Genomic DNA, 27,571 nt, shown 5'->3' with positions numbered 1-27,571 from the left:
AATATTAAATAACGAATTGTATACTCACGCTCCAGGCCCCTGCCACGTCCATGTGATTGTGTCCTGTACACAGCAAAGGGAAAAACAATAAGTCAGTGAAGCCAATTATTGAATTGTAGAATGTAAATTACTTAAACATTACAAGTATTTTAAAAAGGACTTGTAATTTAAACAAATCTGCTTGTGTGAGGGACAAAACCATGTAAATTCACAATGTACAGTATTATTGTGCGTAAATGTAGACACAACATTATTACACAACAGTATTACTGCCATGCTCTACCCATTGACCTACACAGTGAATAAAACTAACCAGGCTGTTTCTTACCATTTTATTTGGGTAGTGAATCACCACAGGTTGCACTGGTACAGCTGGGATGAACGCCCCTACAAGAGAACAAAAGATGTTACAATGATATTCCACTTTGATATAACAATGATAGTTTTAAATATTTAATATCAGAGAGTGAGAGAGAGAGAGAGCGAGAGCGAGAGAGAGTGTTCTGTCAGAGAGAGAGAGAGAGAGAGAGAGACGGAGAGAGAGACAGAGAGAGTGTTCTGTCATTTTTTCAATAAATAATTTTGCATATTACTGCTAAAGAGACAAGAATGCGTTTAATCAGGTTGAAAATATTTTGGAAAAAGGCGTACAGATTAAGTTTGTGATTACAAATGATGAAACCTGTGTGCAACAGTTTGTTTGTTTCTGTCATTTTCCTTTTTATCCAACTGCTATTTCTGACTGCCTTTTAAAAGATTGCCATAATAGTGTTACCTGTTTTTTATGTACATCGCACATAAGAGCCAACTCTCTTCGACTTGACTGCTTTATAGGAAAGCATGAGGTCAAGTTTCAGATCTACAAACAAGTAGTTCAAGAATTTGTGCCATCTCCCCATGAAGAATTAAGTGATAAACACCCAGAGGGAAGCAGACATTTCAGACTTGTCTGGTGTTTGCATGCAAGAGATCTTCCTCGAGCATGAAGGCTATCCTTCATGCGGAATTGGACATTAATTCAATGTGTCATTTCTTTGCACTAAAAAGTCAAGGTAACCTCTAGCTTGAGTATGACACGATGTGAGAGCCTGATACGGGTAAACAGTTGGCACCATGACTTCAAAGGAAGAAAAAAAGAGGAGGAGCAGGCTGAATGAGAAGAAAAAGGATGAAGAAGTATCCTTACCTGGCTTGAATGTGATTAGGCAGGATCTATTGGTGCACGTTCCCTCTGGAAATATCATTATCTGTAGGGAAGAGAGGAAATGGTTCACATATTACAGACACATGTTAAGCAGCGGCTATTTCAGGAAGCAGGGTTAGACGTTTTATGTAGGCTAACTCTTGAGTCATTTTGCGACTTGTTCAGTTGTTTTTATGGATGTCTTGTGCCAGTACCGGCTGAGGATTTAGGTGAAAACTTAAGTTATTTGGTCATTTTTGAGCTATATGACTAGATTAGTAATCCTGTTTCTTGGAATATACACAGACTCCAAAATATATGTACCTGATAAAGATACATGGTAGACATATTTATCAAGAGAGAGTAGAGAGGTAGAGTACTTGATCAATCAAGTGCATTTGATTCATATACTTGGATAGTGGATTTAAAATCAGAAGTTCCTAAACAGTAAATTTGGACGACACTTTCAAAATGTTAGGAAGCATTTATATAAAGAGCTTCAAAAGTACCGTATTTTTGGCTTGTTTGTGTGTGTTGCTCTTTGATATATCTGCCTATATATAAATGTTGGACTCCCTAGCTGCTGTGTATATGTGGGCCCACAACTGCATGTACTTGTGTCTGGAAGTACACTTGAGCTAACCCTAACCCTAACCCTGTGTTGCATGTATGGGCAGATGTGAAAGTAGCGTTGTGCGCAAGTGTATGTGCTGTAGGCTTGGGTGGGTATTCGATAATATCGATCAACGCAAAATTTTGTGAATATTGCGATATTTTCTGCGGTATCGAATATCGTCCCCCAGCCCCCACCCCTCCAGGCCGCGGCACCATGTGTTGCTTAGATAAACAACTGTAAAAACTTATAAACTTATAAACCTACTCCACTACTAGTGGTAGGAGAGTAAAAAACAAAAATAATCATAATTGTAGTGAAAAATGTGTCATTTTATTTCAAGTTGGTTCCCCACAATTGGCCCATTTTTTCTAGAAAATTATACCAAATGGCCTTTGTTTTTGCTTGAATAGCAAAATCATTAAGATTAAGATTAGTATTACGATTATTATTAATAGCCTAGAAATTTGATGTAGTATAAGAAATAAAATAAAATACCAAAAAATAAACAAAAAAAAACACCCCCCACGATAATATCGTATATTGCGATATTTTGGCGGGACAGGATCGCAATCTAAATTTTTGATATCGCCCAAGCCCAGTGTCCTGAATCCATTACCCTGCCGAGTGTGTGTGTGTGTATCCATGTGTGTGAATGAAGCAAAGCCTGTGAGCGAGTTCAGGCAGACAACGCTGTGGATCAGCTGATGTGTCAGCTGAGCTTGTGTATTGCCATCACCAATTGGGCGGCCTATTTAAGCTGTCAAACTCACTTGCTCATTCTCTGCTGCTGCTACCTATGCATCTCTCAGCCCACCACCACCCCCAGCATCCACCAGGAGTGATACGAAACAGACCATTTATGCCAAAATAACATCTGTATTTACATTTTGTCTCTATAAAATGTTCATACTCAATACGCAAGCTGTGTGACTGAAATAACATTGTGTGAGGGTGATCTCGCTGCCCTTCTCTCTCTATTTACCTGAGGCCATTCCCCTCCAGAGTGGGCTCTGCGTTTGATCTCCTCCACAGTCTTCTTCCTGGAGTCCTGGTCTGACCGTGATACAAACACCGGCCTGATGTACTTGATCAAGGCTGGAGGGAGGAGGGAGAAAGAGAGGACGAGGGGAGAGACAGGAATGGACAAAGAAAGGAAAAAAAAAAAAAGCGGTGAGTTATGCTTTTTATCATTTTCGTGTTTGAGTAGAATTGAGAAAAAGAAAGAGCAACCAAAATAGAAAATCAGGAGGTAGGCAGAAAGAGAGGAATACATTTATGATACATTTTATTCCGTTTAGTAGGGGAGGGTAGGAGGGGAAAATTCTGACATCTAGATGACTTCTGACTGCACAGTATGAATAATAGTGATAATTTGTAACAATCGAGTCTAACTTTACATGCCAATTATTACCCAAAACTGAAAACACTTCAGCAATAAACATCAAGCATCGTGATTGCAAAACAATCTGACACATTCAGCAGTGCAAACAGCAACAGTGTGATGCTGGGTTATGACTTATGAGCTCGGGACTGGAAGGTCGCCAGTTTGAGTCCCTGGACTGGCAGAGAAAACCTGGCTGGGGAATGAGTAACACTCTCCCCTCCATCAAACAGTACCGTCACGGTGCCCTTGAACAAGGCACTCAACTCCAAATCACTGCGATAGAGCTCAGTGGCAAACAGTAGCAGACTGTGGTTGTGCTGGATATTTTCTAGGTGTGGATGTGGTATCTGTATGAATGTGAACCTGAATCTTCCCTGGATACACACCAAGAACTAAGTAATGGCACAATGCTGTTTGAGAGTGAAATATTTATTGATTCAATTCACTACAAGAAGAATGGCACTTAATTAACACTGACCAGGTTAATTAGTACCGGCCACTAATTTCAATATGAAAGCCAAAATTGTCACTGACAGTCAGTACATTTAAGGCACAATTAAGGAAACCATACAGCAAGGAGAGTGCAAAAGCTAAAGAGATAACGGCAAAGATCACTAAATTCTTAGGACTTTCTGTTGTGGAAGAGGAAGGATTCAGACGGCTTGTGACCCACTTAGAACCGCGCTACACTGAGCCCAGGCAAAGGGCAAATATTTTACCTCAATTATACCAGTCTTCACACACATTGAACGCTGAAACAAAACCTCACCCCTATCAGTTTCACAAGTGACATTTGGATTTTGAGTGTGTCCAATGCTCATGTTGAGCCTAATGGTCCCAGTCTATAGACAAAGGCTTCACACTACAAAAAGTTGTTCATCATTCTCACGAGTTCTTGGGTTCACTCATTGCAGAAACTCAGGCTGCACTTAATGATGTTAGAAGCCCAGAACATAATGCCAAAAACATAGTAACAATGCCAAAAACATGGCTAAGGCAATGACGGATGCCAGATTACGCAGCCTGCCCTGCATGGCATTCATGGTCCAGCTTACGGTAGATGAGGGGTTCTGTTCCAGTGCAGCATCTGGGATATAGCAGCTGGCATCGTTGGCAACTTCAAACATTCTCCACTTACATACTCCCAATTTGAGAGTATTCAGAGACAACTGTGCCAGCCTATCAAAAGGCTACAACAAGACCTACCTACCATGTGGAACAGCACTTTATATATGCTGTAGGGTCTCTTGGAATAGAATCATGCACTATCAGCTTATGCAGCCAAGTACAACTTGCCTTACACTTCTCACCAGCAGCCAGTGGAAACTGATTGAAAACACGATTTCTTTTCTCGCACCTTTAGAGGAGCTTGCACAAAAGGTCAGCTGATCAACTACATCCACTGCTGATGTCATCTCATCCATCAGGGCTCTGCAGCGTCTCCTTGGGAAATCAGCAGAGATGGACCGCGGCGTGAAATCGACAAAAGTGACTTTGTTGGAAGTGGTCTTAAAGAGATTCACTGATATTGAATCTGCTGTAGGAGACAGTGTAGGAGTCACTTGGGTGACCCCCTTGACACACCAACACCTCCAATGGAAACCCCATCATGGGCTTCACCGAAGCAAATGTTCCAACAGAAACTAATCTGCATTTTAATAAAATCAAAACAGTTCCCCACAGGACCTCCACTCGAAGGATCTGTGATCAAAGGGACCTAAACGACAGTATGGTCTGGTCACCACCCTGTGCTCCCCAGGGGTCCAGATCCCTGTCTCATGTGGTCTCCAGTGTTTCCCACAGAATTCAAATGTATTTGTGGTGGTAAGGCCCTGACACACCAAACCGACTTCAAAGAACCAGCGGCGACGAAGGCCGACTGTTGCGTCGCCTCACGTCGCCTGTGTCTGGTCCAAAAAGTTGCACTTGAACACACCGCAAAGACTACAGCCAACAGCCAACTAGCACGTACGTTCTGCGTCTGCGTGAGGGGAAATAACTCTCCATACCATATGTCTGATAAGAAGTTGCAAATGGCACTGCCATTGTCAGCCCTTGGTCTTTTGGTTGTGGAAGAAGAAAGGAAGAGGCGGAGGCAAAAAATAAGGAGAAACCGCACTAAATGGGTGAAATCATGGATACTCCAGCGACAGGCTCAAGGGGCTTTCCCGAACCTGTGTCGAGAGCTGGAGATAAATGAATATAAACAGAATATAGAATATAAACAGTGCTACACTGTTCTGTTTGTTGCTTGGTTTTGTCTACAAGGTGAAGAATAGAAATGAGACCCCTTTTACAGAGAAATCTGCTTTTCTGCCCCTCTGCCCTGCTACATCTCTCTGTGCTGTCAGTTTCATCTGTATCTTTACATCGTTAAATTACTAGCCTTGACATTATTATCTGCTCTGTTTTACTGCTTAGCAGCTCCTCTGCTCCAGACTGTCCCTGCTCCTCCTCAGGACGAGTCCTTTTTCTTCTTTGAAAATATTTTTCAATATTAATCTGGATTGAGGGAGCAAACATTCAGAGTCAGAGTTAAAAAGTTAATATTAACGTTATCAGTCCACTCGGTGGATACTGACTAGCAGCTAGGCTATACAGCGTGCTAATCTCGGAAACTCAGCTGTATTCCGAGTAATGTTAACTGTTAGTTACTTTTCGGGAATTCAGTTGGCCGTCTTCTTGGCATGGAAAAAAAATATCCCTCACGCGTGTGCAGTGGGAGGCGAACAGACGGGTCCAGTGAGAGAGCGAGTGAGCGAGAGAGAGAGAGAGAGAGAGACAGAGACCGAGCAACAGAGAGAGAGAGGGAGAGGGAGAAACAGAGAGCAAGTGAGAGAGAGAGCAAGAGACAGAAAGAGAGAGAGAGAGATCGCGTGGAGCAATTAGGGGCTGAGCAAATCAAAGCGCTACACACAGTTCTACGATTAAATAGTGAAAAAAAATAAAATTTGTGGCGGCCAGTGCTGATATTGTGGCGGCCCGCCACTAAGCTTTCTATGTGTGGGAAACCCTGGAGGGGTCGAGCGAGGGGAGATTGTCCACTACTGTAGTTAATTGCGGATGGCATCATTCTCTCGGACGGATATAAAAAAAAAAAAATGCTAAAATGGGTCGCCAAATATACTTTGGTGGCCGTTAATACACCTGGGCGGCCTGCCCAAGTAAAGTCTATGTGTGAGAAACACTGGGTCTCACCTGACTGGAGAGTAGCCTGGTGTGAATGTGCTTTGCCTGTGCACAGAGCAGAAGAACAAAGGAATATTGCCCTCTCTGTGCAAAACTCTCAAAATATAACAAATAACAAGAGTTTAATTGAGCTTTCTGTCCAGGACTCAATGGAGAACTGCATCCAGTGTAACATATGAGTGTTTGATTGTTTTACAAAGTAAGGAACATGTTTTTTTTTATGGTCATACAATTATCTCCATTCTTAATGTACATAACACAGTCATGTTTGGTGTCAAATAAATCAATAATTAGTTTTGAGTCACCAAGAATGTGTTACTTCTACTACTATGAACATAAACATAGTTTCTGATACATCCAGAATGAAGCTTTAACACTGGAATCACATCCCTGCCTAAGTTTACTGAGATGACCAAAGGGCCGTAACCCGCCCCCTTGGTGCATTCCAGATAAAACTTCTTCCTCAACTCCTCCAAGAGAGTTCAAAGTAGATCTGTGAAGGACGGAGGCCCCGTCCAAGAATCTGCTAGGGTAGGTATGTGTGTTAACCAATAAAACTAAAACTTGTGCACAGGAATCTGGCTCATGCGTGTTGCATTTATGAGATGCCTAACCTCTGATAGCGAAAATAATTCATTCCTTCAGATTAATTAAATGTGCCATGTTGAAATCTGCCTTTAGAGAGCCTAAGCGGTTGCTTACCTTGGTTCTGTGTCACCAAGGCCCAAGATACAGTGGTGCCCCAAAATTGACGATGCTTATGCTTCATCAAAAATATAATATGCAAGCACGTCCAACTACAATGAATTTTGCTTGATATACATTTTACGATGGCAACATCCAATAATTGCCGAGCTTCAATTCTCAATGGTTGACGCGCACATTCACCTTACTATACATCAATGAAATAAAAGGGATATAAAGTTGATATTGAATATTTTGTGTATGTGTTTACTCACGAATTAAATCCTAAAATATACGACTATGTTTAATTTAAAATGGATTTTAGGTACATTTTACAATAATAACAGATCATTATAACCCACTTCTGTAATTACTAGAGCACACTCCACTAGCAACACTTGAGTACTTGCAAAAAATACCAAAGCTATAGGCCTATCCATATCGATGAATATAGCACTAGTATAATGACTGTTCCCCTTTGCTCCTCTCCACTGCACCAACGATGAATGTGCTCTGTGAAGCAGATGCGTCACAATTACGAGACACTGATGGCAACACAACACGATGCAAGTAGTGGAGCTCTGCTGTTAGTCACATTCTACAACTTCTAGCTGACAGTTAAAGAGATTGAATCCACATTGCTACATAAATCGGCATCAGCTGATTCAGCTTACACGAGATCTGCAATCGGTAGCCTGATTTCTATCTGTAGGTCTTTGAAATCATCATAGGCATAATTGTCCTCTCACCGCTATACAGACCATTTCCATTTTTCACAAGAACAATGTGACAGCCTGACAGGTCCTGTCAGTGGAAGACCATCCTACCATCCCATTTACCTCCCTTTGTCCATCTGTCTCACTGTCTGTTTCCTTCTCTGTCTTTCTCAGTTTCCTTGTCCGCGTCTCCCTGCCTCTCAGTCTCTGATTGTTGCATTGACTCTAAAGCCCTGCTGACATATTCTCAAAACTACCCTACTTGTAAAATCTTCTCATGGTTAGATTGAGAGCAATGCAGTGAACACAAAGCGAGTGCATTACGATAGGAGGAACACACCTAATAATGTCTACATAGTGTGCACAGTCTGCAAAGATAAGATTATGGGTGTCTACACGTTGAAGACCTGCCAAGTGTAGTTGACATACAGGAGGAAGAAAAGTAGAGAGAGGTGAAAAAAGAAGGATGGATGTGTTGCACTGATGAAAAATAATAGCAGGTTTAAATGCTCCGGTTTTTTTTGCAGAGGCTTTGTAGATGCAGGAAGCACTTTTTCTTGGACATTATGATATTCTATCCTTATCAAAATATAGAATAAACAGTGAGAAACAGAGAGATGCAAAGAGAGAAGGAGAGCGATGCCAACCTCTAAGGTGAAGAAAGAAGAGAGTGAGGCAGAGAGAAGTAAGGAGGGATTGATTCCAACCGTGTGCTGTCTGCCAACAGGAAGGGATTAGGGCTATAGCTAGTAGCCTGAGAGAGAGTCTGTGTACGTCACTGTGGCTGATCAGGGGACTTAATGCCCACTCTGGATTCCACTGGCTTGGCCAGGCACTATTGCCTGGTTCCTACTGCAGGGCCAAGCGGGACTAGTCAGAGTTTAGGTGAATAGAACATTAACTGATAACATTTTTAGGACAGCACAGTGTACAGGGAGAGCACACAACAACATAACATTAATCATGAAATTTTAAGTTTAGATTTATTCACTATTTATGTTCCTCAACTTCCTTCAAAACAACTTTTTAGCCGCTTGTTTGCTGTTGATAATGATGACTTGCCAAAATAGCCAATGAGCCTCACTTGGCCTTACTGTAACAGAGTGGCTAAATACTGACTCAATAGGCAGGCAGAGCAGGAGGAGGGGAGAGGAAGGCTAAAATAAAACACACACCTTGGCCTTTCACGCCCTGCTGCCAGGGACAGTAGAACAAACGGCTGGCTCTGCGACATGACAGGTAACTGAATAGGCAACTAGTTAATAGGATCTGCTGTAAGATCGGAGGAGTAATAAATACCAACTACACACTAACAAAGGCCCTACTAAAGTAGAACCCATTACCCAACCCGTTAGCTACACCTGCACAGTTCATTAGGTGCTGCCTGTATTTGGTTTCCTTGCTGAATCAAGCAAGGTAAGCAGTATGGGTAGGCAACCAGTATTGGTGATCTGGTCTTAAACTAGCAACCAATTAAAGAATGAGAATAAAAACACACTAAAAGCACTTTTAGACCACATCACCAAGCAGCAGTTACACCTACAACTATCAACAGTAAGGACTATTTGGACAATAAAGGTCTGCTGGAACAACTCAGTGTGTTGGCTCTACTTAAATGTCTGTTTTTTTTAGCCCTGTGACCAATAGAGAGCATTGCGTGTATTGACTGCAATTAAGAAAGGCCAACATGTCCTCTTTATATGGCCTTGGGGTGGTGCATGGAAATCAACTGAGGTTATCTGAATGGTCCTGCTGCTTGGTGGGATCAGCTCTACCACTGGCAGTAAGCATTTAGGTGATTATACAGTATTAATGTCACAATACAGAAAATTGGACTTAGAGGGATGATTGATATGAAAGTTTTCAAAAAACAAAACAAAACATGAAATCTTGAGAGAGGCTATCTCTGGTAAATGAGATAGGATATCTTTGGAGAAGGCCAACAAGGTAAGCCAATGAAGACTGGATCTCTACAGAACACACACATTCCCTCAGCCATCAGCCGTGATGATACAATTAGAGCCCAGCAGCAGACCCTCCTGACACCAGCATTGATCTACAGTCCTTAGTTAGCGCACAGCAAGACGGTGCACCGCTGTGCGAGACGGAGAGAGAATGATTGTGTGCAACACTTGTGCCATGATAAGATGCAACTGCAATTCATAAGTTTACAATACACTAAGAAATGCAATTCCATTTTGTGATATGAGACTCATTCCTTTTTTATTTAATTTTACTGCAGAACAATGCTAAAATAATGTCAAATCCATAGACATTCAGCTCATTTTAGTGACCTTTTATTTCCAGGAACATCATTTGATAGAGCATCGGTGTGGTGTTTCACTTATAGCCTAGGCATGCAAATAAAAACAATGCTTGGCATCAACATATCAGAGGCACTATCTTTGGATGACAACTGCTGCCTGTGTATCTATAGATGCTTGATGCTCCTGTCCAAGGCCTTTGTGGATCAGATCACAGAGATTTCAAGATTGAAGGTATCAGATTGCCTGTTCCCTCCCTCACAATACAGGTCACGGTCATATGGGCAACAATAGTGTCAACATACCTTTGTGTGTGTGCGTGTGTGCGTGTGTGTTTGGTACTTACTGCCCCAGAGGGGTATATCCTTGCTCTCCGCCTTCATGACAATAGAGGCCATTGTCATGGTGACTGGGATGGCGTCAAAGTAAGACGAGTGGGGTGCCAGGGTGAGGATGGGCGCTTCTGCGGGCAGCGCCCTTCGACCTTTCACCGTCATCCAATGGAAGCCTCCGGCGAACCACATGACCCGCATGATGGTCCTCAGAACCACGTCCACCAGTCTGGAAAAGGAGAAGGTGCGTGTTGGCGGGAGGGACTTTTCAGTTCAATTGTAGATAGGGATAAACCAAGTCCTGATATATCTGACATCAGCAATTCAATGAGACTTATTTTTTACTTTTTCAGACATAGAACTGTATATCTCTCTAATAGAGAAAAGTGGGTGACATCTCAATTATTTTTGTCCAATGACCCCAAACCAATGGTCTAAGTCAATATCCAAGTCTATGCAGTCAAAGTCATGAATCATATCAGTAGTCTGTACCGGCTGACACTGTTTAGTACATGGAATCAGTAATGGAAACAAATAAGAGGCTTAAGTGCATCTCTATCTAGTATCAGGCCAGTATTCCACTGTTTATTTGACAATTGCTGGTTAAAAATTATTAAAATATGTTACATTATGCATCTTAAAACAATTCAGGGTGACACACTGGAGTAAGAAATATTTACATCAGGGTGTGTTAATAAAAGGAGGGAAGGCTGCGATACATGGGATGGAGATGAAACAAAAAGGAGGGAGGGACAGAGAGGAGTGAGGGTGAGTTAGAGGTGATGGGAGGGAGAAAGAAAGATACCATAACACTGATAATTCAATGTTAGAGACAACACCAAAGGGACACACACACACGCACTTACAGTATTGATTCCCCCTCTCAACCAGCTGAGGCTGGCTAATGGGGAAGACAATTTATGACAGATCCTCGGAACCATAGCGGATCAGGATCATTGGGTGTCAGTGACATCAGTGTATGTTTGTGTAACTACCGAGAACCACAGCTCACTCCGCCACAGATCACCATTTTCAATTAACCTTACAGGCTATAGCCACTAAAAAAAAAAAACTTGCAGCTCCAATTTTGGCATTTTGTTTTCTCAATTCCTCTGTGGGATGAGTAAATGTCACGACCATTGGAACCATGAAAACCATTCCAAACACATAATATTTCAAAAACACATGTGCCAATTGGAAAACCAATGTGTTTTCATTTGCACTAAGCTTTCTTTACGGAGTTAGAAGCTTTCCATCTGACAGCAGCATTTTGCCCAAAGTGAGGAGGCCCAATAGAAAGGCTTATTTCACATAAGTAGCGTTGGGAATTGTTTGGGTTTAATAAATAAGATTTCAATTTGCCTCCTTATCTACTCTTGATACTGATATACACTCACTGGACAAAATAATTGCAACACCAGTGTTCCATAAAACATAAAAGAGCAGCCACGTTTAAGAACAGGGGGCACAGGTTTTGCTTAATCTGATTATCAATTCATGTGCAACTTTTAGATTATGGCTCGGTTTTTTGAGGAGCATGACAATTAATCATAATTAACTAGTAATCATATTATTATCAAACAATATTAAGCAAAGAAAGGTATGTCCTGGTTGAATATATACACTTGTATGAGCATACTGTTTCAGATTCAGACACGACATACACAACATCCATTCACATTACACCAAGATGAAGCAAATCCTTCATTATGTTCGATGTGTTGCCTCTCTTGCAGGAAATTGCTTTCCTACAGGTCTTGCCATTACCGATATTATTTTCCACACCTAGCGGCAAATCAAGCTATTTTTTCAGACAATGGGGAAAAATGCTAGTGTGTTGACTTCCAAAGCATTTAGCAACAAATTCCGGGTGTTTAAAGGACTTGGGCTGAATAAACTGGACAATCAGATTATACATTTTTATTTCTCAAACATTGGAAATGCTCTGGTCTCATCCTTCCATGACTTTTCCCCAAATAATTGGGCATTAAAAAGCCTGCGTTTTCAAAATTCTAAAAACAACTTAGAAAGTAAACACAGTTTTTGAAAATTTCTCCTACCAAATACACCCATTTATGCCAGAATATTTGGCTACAGGGTGTAGGTACCTAGATTTTTCCCACTGATCAAGAGAGCGCCATCAAAATTCCACTAAAAATAATTGGCAGCACAAACAAGGGTATCGACAGCTACTGGTCATTAAAGTTTGAATAGACTTTTTACACACAGACTATGCTAAGGAACCACTTAACAGTCTTACAAGTGTGTGTGTTGACTGTTGGTGGGAAGAATAAAAGGACAGGCTTTCCAAGAAGAATTTAATGGACTGAGCTCATTGTATGTACAACTATTTGCCATTTAGCAAATCTTATACATACTGGTTATTTCATATTATTTTATTCAATACTGTAAGATATAAGATGAAATGTGAGATGAGAATTCCATGCAGCAAATTCACCATGATTGAAAAAAATCAGTCATGCGTTTTCAATACCTTATACTTCGTTGCCTTATACTTCATTTAACTGCTTAGTCTGTGTTGGTGTTTTACTCACTTCTGGCAATGTGCCTGTGATATGTTATGTAATCAAGTAATTGCTACGCCAACATTTCCCCCCTGTATTGTTATATTTCAGATATGAAAACACAGACACCTATTTGGTTGTGTTGTTTTAAATCCAAAGATAGTTTTACAGCATGAGGTTTTATTTCCTTTGTACATTAGGTTATTAGATTGCTGTGGATGAAGACATCAGCTGTAACGTTGTGCAGTCTATTGGTGTCTTTGTTTGGCTGGAGAGGGGGTTTCAAAAGTCTGGCCTTGCCAATGTTATTTTTAACTCTAATGTCTTGATTTTGATTACCTATAAGGCCTAAAAAGTCATTGAATACTGCTAAATACACCCTTTAAGTTTTCAATTCATTTTTTATAAGTCTTAAAAATGTTTCTTGGTGTACTGTTTAGTGCCAAATCAGCCCAGTCATGCAGACTCTGATACAATTTTTTTTTTCAAGTTGATTTCAGTGGTGACATTGGTCTTATATTTCATTGTAAGTGGCATTGAAAAGTCTTAGATTTACCTTTATGAAACTTGTAGACAACCTGAAACTGGTACAGCTAAGGCCATTAATACGCAAATTAGCATATGATGTCATCTGACCCTTATGACAGGGGAACCGCCAAAGACCCATTTTAAACCAGGAAAAACCCTGATTTAGCTCTAGGGTGAACTAGATGACACATGCACACACACACTGTTCTGTGGCAGTGTGAGAAAGGAAGAGGCAGGGCTGCATGTTGTATCAAGTTGCTGAATGTTTGTGGCACAGTATGAGGGAGAGAAAAGGATTACATCAGTGAGGGAATAATTGTGAGGCCATTCAAGAGCTTGGAGCTTACAATACAACTTTAAATAATGGAGAAATGTAGTCTTTCACCCAAGGATCCAAACTCATTGGTACTCACTGATTTATTGAGATATTGGCATCCCCAACAAAAATAGGCCTGCAAACCATTTAGGGTGCCAACCTAAATTGGGCTCTAGCCAGCCAGGTGGTGGCCACTTTACAGTGCCATTCTTCATAACCATGTTTGGCCAACTGCTATAACCTGAGATCAAAAGCTAAATTGTCATACAAGACTGTCATAACCATACCCTTTATATCAAGCATGTGGTCAAGATGTGCTAATACTGCCAGATATGATTAATAGATATACAGAGTGGACAAAATAACGAAAACACAACATGAAAAAGATGAACTAAATGATAATAAAGGCAGCTACATAGGCAACTAAGTCAAATTAAGTTGAATGCCTATCAGCAGTAGGAGTCAGTTTCAAAGCAACATGAGGAAACTAACAGGCCAAATAGTCAGCACCTGAATTCTAGGTGGCCATTTAATGTGGAAAGGCAAACAATCTAGAAAATAATGACGACTACATATGCCAAACATGGACAAACTGCATCAGCAATGAGAAAAAATGGCTGCAACTGAGGCCATTTTACAGGACCAGTGGCAAAAACACTGTTCCCTATGTTGTCCCCTTATTCCAAGATGACAACAACCCCATACACACTGCTAAACAAATTCAAGAGTGGCTTCCTGAAGACCAGGATTAAGTCAAACACAAGCCAAGGCCTCCCGAACTACCAGATCTAAACATGTACGCTTGTGGGAAGTTCTGGAGTACAGAGTTTGAAGTATTTTTCCACCTTCTTCAACCCTCAAAGAGCTGGAGGCTTTCCTTCTTGAAGGATGGTCCAATATCCCACTACACACAGTTTGAGACAGTATTCTAAGGAGGATTGAAGAGGGTGGCTCTACTCCTTACTAGGTACTTGGAATGTATACATTAGCCATTTGTGTTCTTTTGTCCACCCCCTGTAGGTGTAAGCCCGGCTTGTCCAGTCTGCCCCTTGTGTTGGAAACTGGCCTAGCTGATATCCCAGCAGGGGCACCGCTGCACTCTAAATTACACCCTCCTGATTCACATGGATTTCTAGGAATGGGAAAGGATCTATACACAGGCTATACTCAACTCCAGTGTATTCTGATATCCTGCATTAGATATCAAATAACTTTCCTCTAAGCTTAAAGAGAAGGAATTCACCTATGTTTCCAATGACAGTCAGTGAAGTAGCTCTAGGTTTAGTCTCTTGATTATGTATAATTTGCTGTCAAAGCTATCGGTATTCGTCAACCAGATGAGGAACTGACACTGAAAACTTTGCCTCTTTACTTTGTTCTCTACATGATACTGGGTTCACGTTCAACATTATCAATAGTATTTTGACAAACTTGTATTACTGAGGAAAAACAAAAACAAATGTGCAAACCATAATTGGGATGACTACAGGTTTCTGTGAGTTAAACTGAAAACTTTTTAAAGATGTTGTGAATGCCAGTTCAAATAAAATTTAAGACCAATTTCATCCCCAAATAAGCCTGAAGAGTAACAGCAAACAAACAGTAAAGTATACATCTGTGCAGCCGGGGAAATTTCTCACTAGAAAAGTATGTTTTTAAGACCTTATTAAGATTCAGCACAACATTTAAAACTTGATGGACAGTTTTACCTGAGTCCATCTTATCGCCTACTTTGTCTGCACAGTAGTGAGTTCTGAATATGATTTTCATTAGACCGCAGCTGAAATCACGAACATTTTTTCAACTACACAATGCATATTGTCAAATTTTTGTATTGCCAAATTTGATGTCACAATTTTCGTTACATCCCTAACTGGCCTATACCTAGTCTATCCATTATGTATCATCCATTATGTATAATCAACATTATTCATTAGGTACAGAAAACCAGTTTTCAGTCAACAACATTTTTGAGCAAACAAAGAAATCTTGTATTTAAGGGGAAATACAAGATTTGTATTTATGGGAAAGATCTGACCTTAACATTATTGTATTAACAGGGTACAATCCATGGGAATTTTCCCTGTTTTTCCCCATTAGTTGATCAGATCTGTGCAGATAAGAGTTACAAATCAGATCTTCTGTTCTTGTGCAAATTCAGTCTTTGTAGTGCGTCACTCTGGGGGTTTACGCTAAGCTAATGAAAGAGCCGTATCCTTTTCACTCCACAAGTTCAAAACCTGGCTGAATCTGTGGCATCCCCATCTCCCAGCATTCTTGGTTGTCCACTGATAGCATCTGAAAAACTAAACTGGTTGATTGATGAGTGTGGTTTGCACACTCAACTGAAATGGGACTCAAGTAGACATCCTAAACAATTTGGATATAAATGATGACTTGGTTGCTACCCACTTCTCTCTCTCTCCATTTCGCCCACCTGTCTTTTTTTATCCCCATTTGTCTCACCCTGACCTTCACTTAAAGCTCTCCCTTTCTAACCTCCTCTTATCTCTACACACCTCTCTCTCTCCAGCTATGAGAGCGCCTCCCTCCGAACTACCCACACATGAAAAGATTACAAGCGTCGTCAATACCCAAGTCTCCTATAAAAATACAACATTAGTCACTTGCTTGCTCATTAACCTTTCAGGTGGTATTTTTAGTCTTTCTTTTGAGAAAAGTATTCAAGGAGGAGGGGGAGACCTGTAGCTGCTGTGGGACTTTCTTGGACAGATTATTACGCCCACAGCGAGTGAGTGAGTGAGAGGACGTATGGAGTACAAGATGGAGACAGCCTAACAACCGAACCATCAGAACTCAAGAGTGAGTCACATGAAGATGAAGAACCTGAGATGATATGAACCAAAAATCTCAAAATACAGTTTCACAAGGCATTCCAAGGTTCAACAATAAGGATTGTCAAATGGCCCAGGGCTAGTGAGACATTGACTTGGGGCAACCAATTTGTCAAGAAGTGGCCCAATTGAGCCAGTGCCCCAAAAAGTTTCTGGTCCTACCATTTCTCATCCAGTGATAAGCCTTTTTTATTTTTAATCTTTGCCTGTCTGCTCTACCACTGGACCAGTTTCCTCTTTGTTTGCGCTTTTTCTGCGCAGAATCTGATCAGACTGGACACCAACTCATGGCGCTGGGTACTTTGAATTACAAAGCAAAAAAGTAAAAAGATCTTTCTTTCGTCGTGGAAGAATCAGTTTCAGTGGACTTTACAGTACTTTGAAGTACTTTAAAGTGAGGCTCCACTTGCAGTTTTCCTCAATAGAAAAATAACCAGAAGAAATCCACCCCCAAATGTGCAATCTGCATTTTGATGCAAAGTGATATCAAAATTCTGATTTAATTTTGATATGCTCCGTCAATGTCTCAATACTTTGATATTGTATTAGTTAACCATGTTATCCACGATACTCCAGAGATAGCAATAGCTAATCCTGATGACACCAGGGAAAAATTAAAAATACAAAAATATTCAGATTCATTCAAACGCAAGACAATACAGTTGAGGCTTTAAAGAACATCACAATTAAACACAGATTCTAATGCTCTAGATGGGTCATATTTGAAGCAGTTATACACAATCTAAGAACAGAGAGCTCTCCCAAAAAATGTCTAATTTCAAAGTCCCATAACACACCACTTCTCTGAAGTATTGTGAGACAAATAAGAGCACACATGCATACACACTGGGGCACCCACCTCCTCCAGAGGCACTGGGGTTCGACGGTGGTCTCGGAGCGTCCCACTGAGGCCAGGAAGGCAAAGGGCCAGGCCAGCAGCATCATGAATGCGGCGAGGAACAGACGAATGGGGAATAGTGTGACTGTCATTAACGCTATCTGTAAGAGATGATGGAAAAGAGAGATGGAAAATGTTAAAAAGGGACAAATCCAGCAAACTCTGAGTACATGTTTTACCTATGATCTCGGGACAGCAGTCTAAATTTGTGAAGATGAAAAAGTCTCATAACGAGGGTCACAGAGAAATCATGAGCACAAAGAACAGACAACTGGGGAACAGAAGGAGCATCATCGGCGCTATCTAGTGAGTGAAAGGATAGAATTTTGATAAGCACTGTGATGAGCGGTTGGACGGAGCGAACTGCCGGCGATGCGATCAGGGGAGGAGAGAAGAAAAGTTAAAAGGATGACTGGGTGAAGAAGTCAAAGCTGAGAAACGAAACCTGAATAAGACAATAAAGCGAAGGCATGGGAACTAGGGATGCACCGATCCGATACTGATATCGGATATTGGTCCGATACTGACCCAAATAGCTGGATCGGGTATCGGTGACAATGGGGCCGATCTATTCAATTCAATTCTATGTTTATGTCTACGTGCGCATACTACGTCATACGTCAGCAGCGCGCCGGTAGACCCGGCCATTTGCCTTCGGTCCGTCCGGTGGCTCCTCCGGTCCAGCAGCTCCGGAGGATCCCGGAGGATCCCGCCTGCCGCGCGCAGCGTCTCCCGCACTGAATTCTCGCTCGTGGGGCGCGAGCCTCCCGCAGCTAGCATCCAGGCTAACAAGCTAACCTGGCGCCCAACCCTCATAACAGAGCCGGGGTCGGGGTGAGCTGACCGGGGGTCGGGGTGAGCTGACCGGGGGTCGGTGCTGATGCTCGGTAGTTAAAAACACACCTGCATGAATACTTTGTCTCGGTTATATGTTTAAACTCTCCCGGGTCACCGCGCGGCCGAGCAGGCTGCCATTTAACCTGCGAGGTAAAGTAGTTTTCCACCAATTATACAATCGGCGCGTCCAGCCAGACTCCATTCATAAATCCAAGGTTTACGGGGACTCGGCTGTAGGTCAACGTTGTTTCCTGCCACAACACGATTTAAAGTGTTTTCCGTGTTCGTCAGGTACTGCTGCTCCATTCGGCCGACACATAGTCAGACTAACATACCTTGATTTTTTTTCTGAGGGCTGTTTCATAAAGCAAGATTACCAGTTAAGCCAGTTATTTCAGTAATTTAGGCTTATTCTGCATATTTTGAATGTTTTGTTTTTACCAAGTTACTTGTTTATACTACTTGTGTGAATTGTGATTTAATTTATCAAGTTTGTTTGCACTAGTTTGTGACTTAATTGTGATTTAATGTTTACATTTTGTTCTCATTTGATGCAGTTGTATTGTTTTATACTGGAACTTTAATTCCTGACCAATTTGTTGCTGCATTTAAAAGGTTTACACTTGAATTGTAATTCCTGTTAATTTTGAAGATGTTTTACCAAGTTGCTGGAGCACGATTATTTATTATTTTAATAATAAATAACAATTGAGTACATTTATATCTATGTATTTATTTGTTACATTTTGTTTTACAAAGTTAGGAAAGCAATGTTAAAGTCAAGCCTGATGTTGCCTTACACATAAAAGAATGATCCCAGTCTCTTCCACACAGTGAGGCATAGCCTACAGTTTATTAATTAAACACTGGTATCGGATCGGTACTCGGTATCGGCCGATACCCAAAGCCCAGTTATCGGTATCGGTATCTGGACTGAAAAAGTCGGCTCGGTGCATCCCTAATGGGAACAACTTAGCTTCATCAACACTACCTGCAGGAGTGGAGGATAAAATAAATGGATACCTGAACGAGTAGAGACAGATCAGAGACAGTAAACTACTTGAACATAGAGTGGAACAGTAAGTAAAAGAAAACTACATGGATGAGAAGAAAACGTGAGGAATGAACATGCCAAGAGTTAATAAGTGAGTGAATAAATGATGGCAATGGACAGCAGCATCAACTGTCATCCCACCATATGGGGAGCAGGAGATTAATTCATATATCCCTTCATGATAACTGGCACAAATTTCCCATGTGGGGCAATAAAATTGAATGAATGAATGAATCGATCAATGCTTCAATAATCCACAAGAAGCAAATTGCGCAGGGCGGCAGCAAATAGCCTACTTCTCATTCACCATAATGAAATTACACACACACATACATATATCTAATAGAATGAAGAATATATATATATATATATATATATATATATATACTGTACATTTATACATCTTTACTGTGTGTGCGTATGTATGTGTGTGTATTTAAGATACTATATATAAGGCCTCAGACATAATCTGGCACCATACAGTTTAGGTCAAATGGTGACTGTTTATCTTTACAGCTTTTTATGACTCCCTGATATCAGCGCTTATCTTAAGTCAATATTTGTCTTGTTAGCAATCACTACTGGGGAGCATGTGCTCTCTATCTTTGAATTCCCTCTATTTATCTAGAGAGCTCTTGTCTGACACTTTACTATGTTTAAATCTTGCATAGTAGCCTCAAAACAAAAGGAGCCTCATTTTGGAGACTGCCCTGCATGAGAAAAACAACAAAAGTGAAACAGGATGACGCCTAGTAGTCTAAGATGGAGCAAAATTAAACAGTCTGGATTGTTCTGTTTGTCTTTTTTTCATAGTGTAAATAACTTTAGACACTCGCCCTACCACTGTCATCACAGTGATACTTTTATTTTTTTTATTAAACAATTTTCCAACTGTTTACTTTCCCTGCATCCTCTTGAGATGGAAATTCGTTATATTAAATGTCTAGTATATATTTCTCCAAGCCATTGCATTTTATTTTGCTTTGTTACTTGGACATTAAAAAGGTAAATTAAACTAATATAAATATATGAAAAGAAATATAGGATATAAGGTTTTACACAAGACAGGACAAACAACCCAGAATGTACTGTATTTTTTCCTATGATAAAAGGGGGCTGGCTGGAAAAGTTGGAGAACCACTGTATTATGCATTTGTTAAAATATTCATCCAGGCCCAATGCATGAGAATGCATGAATGTCACTTGGAATTAAAACAGAGGAATTGTTACAAAGGCATAGAGGTTAGCTTAGGAGTTGAGTGAATTCAGGCAATGGACCGAAAGGCGTCCCATAATTCATGTGAGGGCAGAAAGCTTGTTCAATTTAGTCTTAAAAGCAAATGAAAAACAAAAACATACAGTATGTGTGGACTGATGCGACTTAAGAACTGTATTGTGGCTGTCACCTCACGGCCTACATTGGCAGCATTACTGTAAATTATGTAAAAAATGGACCGGGGCTTCTTTGTATCGAAACCGCTGGCTGAAAATGAGAAATCAGTGGTGAAAGTGTTACCAGTGGTAGCTGACTATTACCACCAAAATGTGAATTCAAACTAACCTGCAGAACTCTGAATTAGGGATGTTAATAATTAACCATTTAACCGTTAAACAACAATAAGAATTTTGACCGATTAATACTATCAGTTAAACAGTTAAAAAAAATATTACAAAAAAATGTTTTAAAAAGTAATTAAAAAAAAGTTTGTTGCATGGTAAAAGAAAAATAGGCTATACAATCTATTTCTTAAATAGGAACTCATGGGGGCGACACGTGCAACCACACGTGCCTTTTATTGGAAACACACGTTTCGCTGAGCCTGAGCAAAATGAAGTGAGCAAAAAGAAGTACTGTGTGGGACCATTTCGCCCGAAAGGACAACGACGAGGTTAGGTCTCCGCCGCGGGTCTCACAGTCAACAGACTGTGCACCTGAGTAACCCCACAGCATGTCGACATGTTGCTATTTCTGAATAAAAACCAGTAGACAAGCTGTCCGCTATGCTGAGGACTGAGGTAGGCCTGGCCTGTTTATTTTATTTTAGGCTTATTTGAGGTCTGAAAAATGCGACTACAAGTTTCCGTTTTGTTAACCTGTTGGCGATCATTAATTTGCCTATTACAAAGTCTACTATTTGCTATTTATTTTAATAAGTTAGGCTATAAAATATTTTCCTACACGGGCGATCTAGGCTATTATCGCCGGCTATTATGCCTACTAATTAGGTTCTATACAGCGGTCTCGGCGCTGGAGGATTCAATGTGTGTTTTCGTTTTGTTAATCTGTTTTTGTTCATTAGAAAGTCTGGCTACCATTTGCTATTTACTTAAACATTTAAGTTATATATTTTTTGTGTAGGCTGTCTATTGTATTCAGTTCACAGCACTGCAGGGTAGATGTGTGAATCCTCATGTTCTGTTGTTGTTTATGCTGCTATTGCAAATGTAAAAATAAACCCTTTCTTATGAAAAAAAAAAACATTTGTTGTATTGGTAATTTTTTTTAATGGGTCACAGACATTCGTCCATTCTAAATAGTACATTTTAATCTTGTCGGTTAACGGTTAATGATCGGTTAACGAGGATCGGCTATTGGTCAGAAAAAAAATTCTAAATTAGCATCCCTACTCTGAATGCATTTTCAAACCAAGGGACTTTAGTCAGGAATCAGGATGCTTTACAAAACTGGTGGCCCACCATGTAACCAAAATCTGCTCGGTCTCATCTTACTTACTTGCATTTCGGGCCACATGTATACATTTTGCCCAATTTGTTGTATCGTTAACATTAAAATCTTAACTACAAAACCGTCCTGTTAAAACAGTGCTGTGAGCCGTTTCCCCTTCTGAGACTGTTCAAGCAACTGGTTTGCAGAGTCATGCACACCTCAAGTAGACTGCCTGGATCCTTCAAACCCATTTCAAATACGTCTAGGCCTGCAGACAACTCTTCCCACAAGTCTGGTCATAAAACATTGTGGGCTATCACACAGAACAGTGAGTTATGGAGTATCACTTCAGGTCAGTTCAGGTCAGTTCTCTTTATTGTCCCTTCTAGGGAAATTCCTCTTGCAGCAGAAACTAAAAACAACAGCACAATATATACACACCATTAGCCAATGACATGACTGCACATTAAAAACACACAAATTTAGTATTTCAAATATTTAGAGTTACTGAGTAGGCATGGCAACCCACCATAAAACAGATGAATGTGAACAGAATCAAAACAGAACAAAATAAAGTAAAAAAAGAATAGACAAGTCTATGCTGGAAACTTTTTGGGCCTCACCACAGCATAGTAACACACACCCACAGGTCTACCTTGTGTTGGGATGAATGACAGGCAGTATTGTAAATTGCTCATGGACTCTATTACTATAACAGGGGTCATAAAATTTTAATTTTTTTTAACCTGGGGCCTGAAGTTCAGGAAATCGCGTTTACAGAAATCCTGTCCTGTGAACATGATGGGACCAGCGAGAAACACGCCTGTGACTCATTTTGGGCGCCAATCCATAGTATAAGAAACGTTGATCTATATAGTATGCAGGGAATGAACTCCGCATTGACTCATTGCTGCTTTGGGAGGATCAACCCAGATTAATAGGCCCATTGCTGGGTTTCCCCTGTAAACTGCATAGGAATGAAAATGAGGTTTTCCAAATGCTGAACCAGGAATGAAATTAGCCTCAACATTAGCAGCTTGGCTAGTGATATCTTACCAACTTTTAGGGTCTTACTGCTCAGCTCATTGAATTGATTAAGGCTGGAATGTCCCTTAATCCACTAAATCAGTAATAAAAACACTGCAATATGTTCCCATATTAGCGCTATGCCAATTGTTTAGACCAATTAATTAGCTTATCAAGGTGCAAAACTACAAGAGCATCTTCATGTGGATTCAAAGGTTAGGCTCCTGCATTATTGTGTAGGCTACTAATCAGTATCTGAGCCAGATATTTTGGACAGTGGCCTAATGGGGCTATTGGGCAGGCATCTCCCTATTATCTCATATGCCTCCCTTTCAGTTTCTGGGGTACTGAGGTCAGGTGCGCCCTGGACCACAGTAAAATGTCCATCCAAAGTTCCACTCCATTCTACAGTCTACTGCACAGACTGTGGGAGAGAACACCCATTCGGTTCAGCACCAACAGGATAGCTTCTATTCAGCTACAGCCTATTAGCTTCTGAGCCTCTAGCCTACATTTACGGGTGACAGCTTTGTGATCTAAAATGTAGTGTACCCTCATGGCTTAGGTTAACAAATCTTACCCCGTTTCTATCAAACTCTAGAAACTCTCCTAGCAGGGACTCTGGAGGGCTTTAGAAACATAACATAGCCAGAAGCTATAGATACCAATTCATCCAATGTACTTTGGGGAGACTCTTATCTTTCTGTGGCCTACCTTTGTGTCCCAATCCAGTGCTTGCAAATAATTGCTCTATGCTATGGTCCACTGCAGAAATTGTTGCGCTGGTGAAACAATGCCAAGTTGTCTCTGTGCCAATTCAGCTATAGCCTATTAACCTACAAATTTAGCCTGTAACCTACACATATAACCGGCAGGGGCATAGTAGCACAGTACCCTAAGGGGCACACACATTTTTTTTCTCCTTGAAACCCAAAATTGATTTTGTGGGCAAATCAGTGTAGAGAAATTTTCCACTTTTTAGACTGTTAACCTACTAGTCCTCAGTGTTCCTGTAGTCTTCCTCATGTTGCTGTAGGTGTGAAAGCTAGGTCAACATAGCATGCAGACAACTGTTGATTCCTTGCCTGGGTCCAGACCTTTGAATCCGCCCACTCCACCGAGTTGACTGATTCTGTTCTGGCATCCTGACATGAAACAGCGGTTTCTCGACTGAAAAATGATCGGTCCAATGAGCGCCGGGGGGGACTAACGATTAGCCAATCAGCACCACGGGCGGGACTAACGCCGTTGTCAAGCGTTGTCAAGCTGTGCGCCGGAACCAGAGGAGTAATAACAACAATGGCGACCGCTATAGACAAGACAGACGCTGCTATCGAGGCTGTTCTAAATCGATTAAAAGTACCAATTACTTTGAAATCCGAAATACTTTGTTTTTACTTCGCTCCATGTTGTCAAAGATGCTCTATACTTTCTGAACCGTCGCTGGTGTTGTCATGGCTACGCATCAGTGTCGACTTAAAATGACGTTACATTCAGGAGGATACGTTGGTCTCTAGTGATTGGTTAGGGAAAATCGAATCCCCCTCCCCCACGGAAATCGGTTAGAGTGGAGGCAATGTCAGACTGAAGATGGAAATGGAGTGTAACGAGTTGACAATTCTGTCTGATATCAGGCAAGTTGATTCCAGCTACAACAGAATAATTAAGGAACTCATTTCAATTATCCCATGACCTTTGGTTCACAACCCCAATGAGTAAGAAAAATGGTCTAGAGAGCTTCTCCTTTCTGGTTTCTTTGCTTTGTTAACATTTTGAGTAAAAGCACAGTATATGTACATGACACTACAGCCCTGCTGACAAATCATCTCCACTGCTAACAACATGACAAACAGAAATGCTATTTTAGGGGAAAATGAGTAAGTCAAGTAATGTGTAAGCCTTGGCCTGCAGTTTTTGACCTTGTAGTCAAGATCAAACTGGGGTCAACCTTTTTATTCTTGCGGACATGTAATCAAAAACTGAGCCAAGCTTCACAGCAGCATGCTTTGTAGCTAGTCTGAATAAATAAGCTAAGCTTTTCACTCCAAGTAGCTGTTGAAGATAATGAGTGACTTAACTAATTAATACACCCCTTGACACCACGTTTTTAGTCTTGTAGTGGAAACTAGGCAAGCGAGTGATTCCCCTGGCTGTGATCCGCCTGACATTCTACCTGTTTCTCAGCCTCATTCTCAGCCTCAGTCAAAAGAGCTGCGAGGATGCAGAGGGGTGTGAACCTCCCCAGGTCACTATTATCCCCGGTAACAAGATACTCTGTTACACCTGCTATGCCAGACCAGAGCCATTCATAAAACCACAGCTCTCCCATTCGACTGAAATCTGCTACTGAAATATACTAGCGTTTCTTTACCTATTGGTGTGGACCTAAAATGGCTCTCCTGTTCTGGATCCTCATGTGGCTAAAGTACAATTGTATGTTTCATTGAACCTGGAGCTAAATTTACTCACTCTATGGAAATGGTTTAAGTAGATTTAACCCACAACTTTGGCTGGATGCACATGCAAATTTCTCAAACTATTCAAGCTTCTCAGATGAAATATGAGGTGAACTACAAAATGCCCACATGCACCTCTAAAATCATCACAGCTTGCAATAACACAGTGACCCGATGCGCACTAGTGGGCGAGAGAGAGTGAATGGGCGAGAGAGAGTGAATGTTTCACATGGCACCTGATAACATCACACTGACACCACACATGCTGCAATAGTTGCATGAAAGACGGGATATCAATTGAGTCACAAGTGCAACACCAATCAGATTGTGTAGCCTATTTAGTCAGCCTCGTTAACGCCTGTCTTGTCATTTCCTTGCAGGCTGTTACCCAAAAGCCTCATAGTTTTCGAGCAATGAAGCTCAAATGAAAAACAGGTGGTTGCAGGCTCGCTGTAGCCGGCAAGTTAACACACTTACAGACAAGCCCGAAAGCTCTAAATCTGATTATCAAATGCAATGACGGACGGCTAGCACGGCATGGATAGCTGCTTTCGTGATTTAAATTGTATAATGCAATTAAGTGGCTGGTCCGTTTGGAGCGCCTTTGGCCATAACGTGTGAACTTTAACAGCTGGGGAAGATATGTGTAAGTTGTAAATGAAAAAATGTTGAACATGACCGTCAGTCTTCCATCCCTTCATCCTCCCTCCACATCCACACGTGTTGGTTGAGTAGGATGCAACAAGGCTGTGATCACAACTAACGTTACATAACAAAGCAGGGAATAATGGGAGGAAAGCTGGAAAACAGGAGTGTGCTGGAAATGAATGGGAATTATACACCCGCAGAAACCTGAAGTCAGCTGAGAAACCACATCCTTGTGTTTGGTAGCTAGGCTAGTAAGCAACAAGCTAGGCCCAACAATCGCAGCCATGCCCATCTAACTGAATTTCATCTCACTAGATGGTTAGCGGATTCCAGAGAGGCGGGCTGATTTCCATGTTTCATCTGTTCATATGGGAGCACAACCAGTTAACCAAATAGACGCTGATACTGCAGCTGGGTAAACAATAATTGAACAGACTTTCAAGACTTGCCAGCAGCATCAGAGCACGGCTGCAAGACAGAAGAGAGCAACATGTATGTGTGTGGCTAGCTAGCTAACATTAGCTCAGCTGGCTGACATGCAAGCAAGAAAAATGGCCAAGTTAAATTATGGTGACAGGCTCTCAACTGAGCATTAAGCACCAAAATTGCCCATGTTCCACGAACAATAAAACCGGCATGCCATTTGTAAAATAATAAAACATTTGACTGGCTCAAGGCATAACGTTACCTTTGCCTTTTCCAGAGGGGTGAATTTCAAGACGTGCACAAAAGGGTTTCTGAACGGGGGAGCCTGGTCCATCTTCTTCCCATCTCCTTCCACCACGCAATGTCTGCTAGTCGGCAACCTCATCCTCACAAGAACTAGTCGAGGACGCAAAACAACGCTGGTACTGAAAACAGCAAACAGAGAAATCCTGCCTGCAAGGAAAGAAAAGGAAGGGAAAGGAAAGGAAGAATGTTCACACGCAACGCAGTTTTCCTTATCTGTCTTGCACGCTGGCTAATTCCGGTGGCAGTGCAGGTTATTAACGCTATCTTCCTTTCCGGGAGACCGTGGAGGGATAGCTGAAGGATTAGCTGGGGATATTTGAAGTCACCGATAGCTTTCTGCCTACAGTGCGCAGTACAGCTGCCACACTAGCACGCTAGCTCGGGATGCTAACGGAGCCACGGTTCCCCCTCCTCTGGTTAGGCGCATGCGCCGAGTCCATCCTTCGTGCCCTAGCACGAGTGGTGTCGCTGCCTTCAAGTGCTGTCGGACATACAGTGATTCCGAGAAGACGGCACATCTGACAGCGGGACCCCCCTTGGGGGAAAAGCAAAGAGCTCTCACTCTGCTCCAATTTCCAGGTACCACAGACGGACGTCAACGGGAGATTTGAAAATAAAAGAAAAAATTGCACACTAGATGGGTTGGCAATAGCACTGATG

At 41.3% G+C, this 27,571-nt stretch overlaps 1 protein-coding gene across 1 annotated transcript in view; it reads right to left on the bottom strand.

The window, feature by feature from the left end:
* Window positions 1-26,990, bottom strand: part of LOC139911933 (lysophosphatidylcholine acyltransferase 1) — a 37,644-nt gene extending 10,654 nt beyond the window's left edge. The window contains exons 1-7 of the mRNA XM_071899564.2: window positions 26,868-26,990; window positions 17,452-17,591; window positions 10,383-10,597; window positions 2,782-2,894; window positions 1,187-1,247; window positions 329-387; window positions 29-63 (exon numbers count right to left, since the gene is read on the bottom strand). Of these exons, the coding sequence (XP_071755665.2) occupies window positions 29-63; window positions 329-387; window positions 1,187-1,247; window positions 2,782-2,894; window positions 10,383-10,597; window positions 17,452-17,591; window positions 26,868-26,990 (746 nt within the window). The remainder of the gene's footprint in view (window positions 1-28; window positions 64-328; window positions 388-1,186; window positions 1,248-2,781; window positions 2,895-10,382; window positions 10,598-17,451; window positions 17,592-26,867) is intronic.
* Window positions 26,991-27,571: the final 581 nt, after the last annotated feature.

Source organism: Centroberyx gerrardi, chromosome 12, assembly GCF_048128805.1.
Source record: "Centroberyx gerrardi isolate f3 chromosome 12, fCenGer3.hap1.cur.20231027, whole genome shotgun sequence".
Taxonomy (NCBI): Eukaryota; Metazoa; Chordata; class Actinopteri; order Beryciformes; family Berycidae; genus Centroberyx; species Centroberyx gerrardi.
This window is presented reverse-complemented; position numbering and strand designations above follow the sequence as displayed.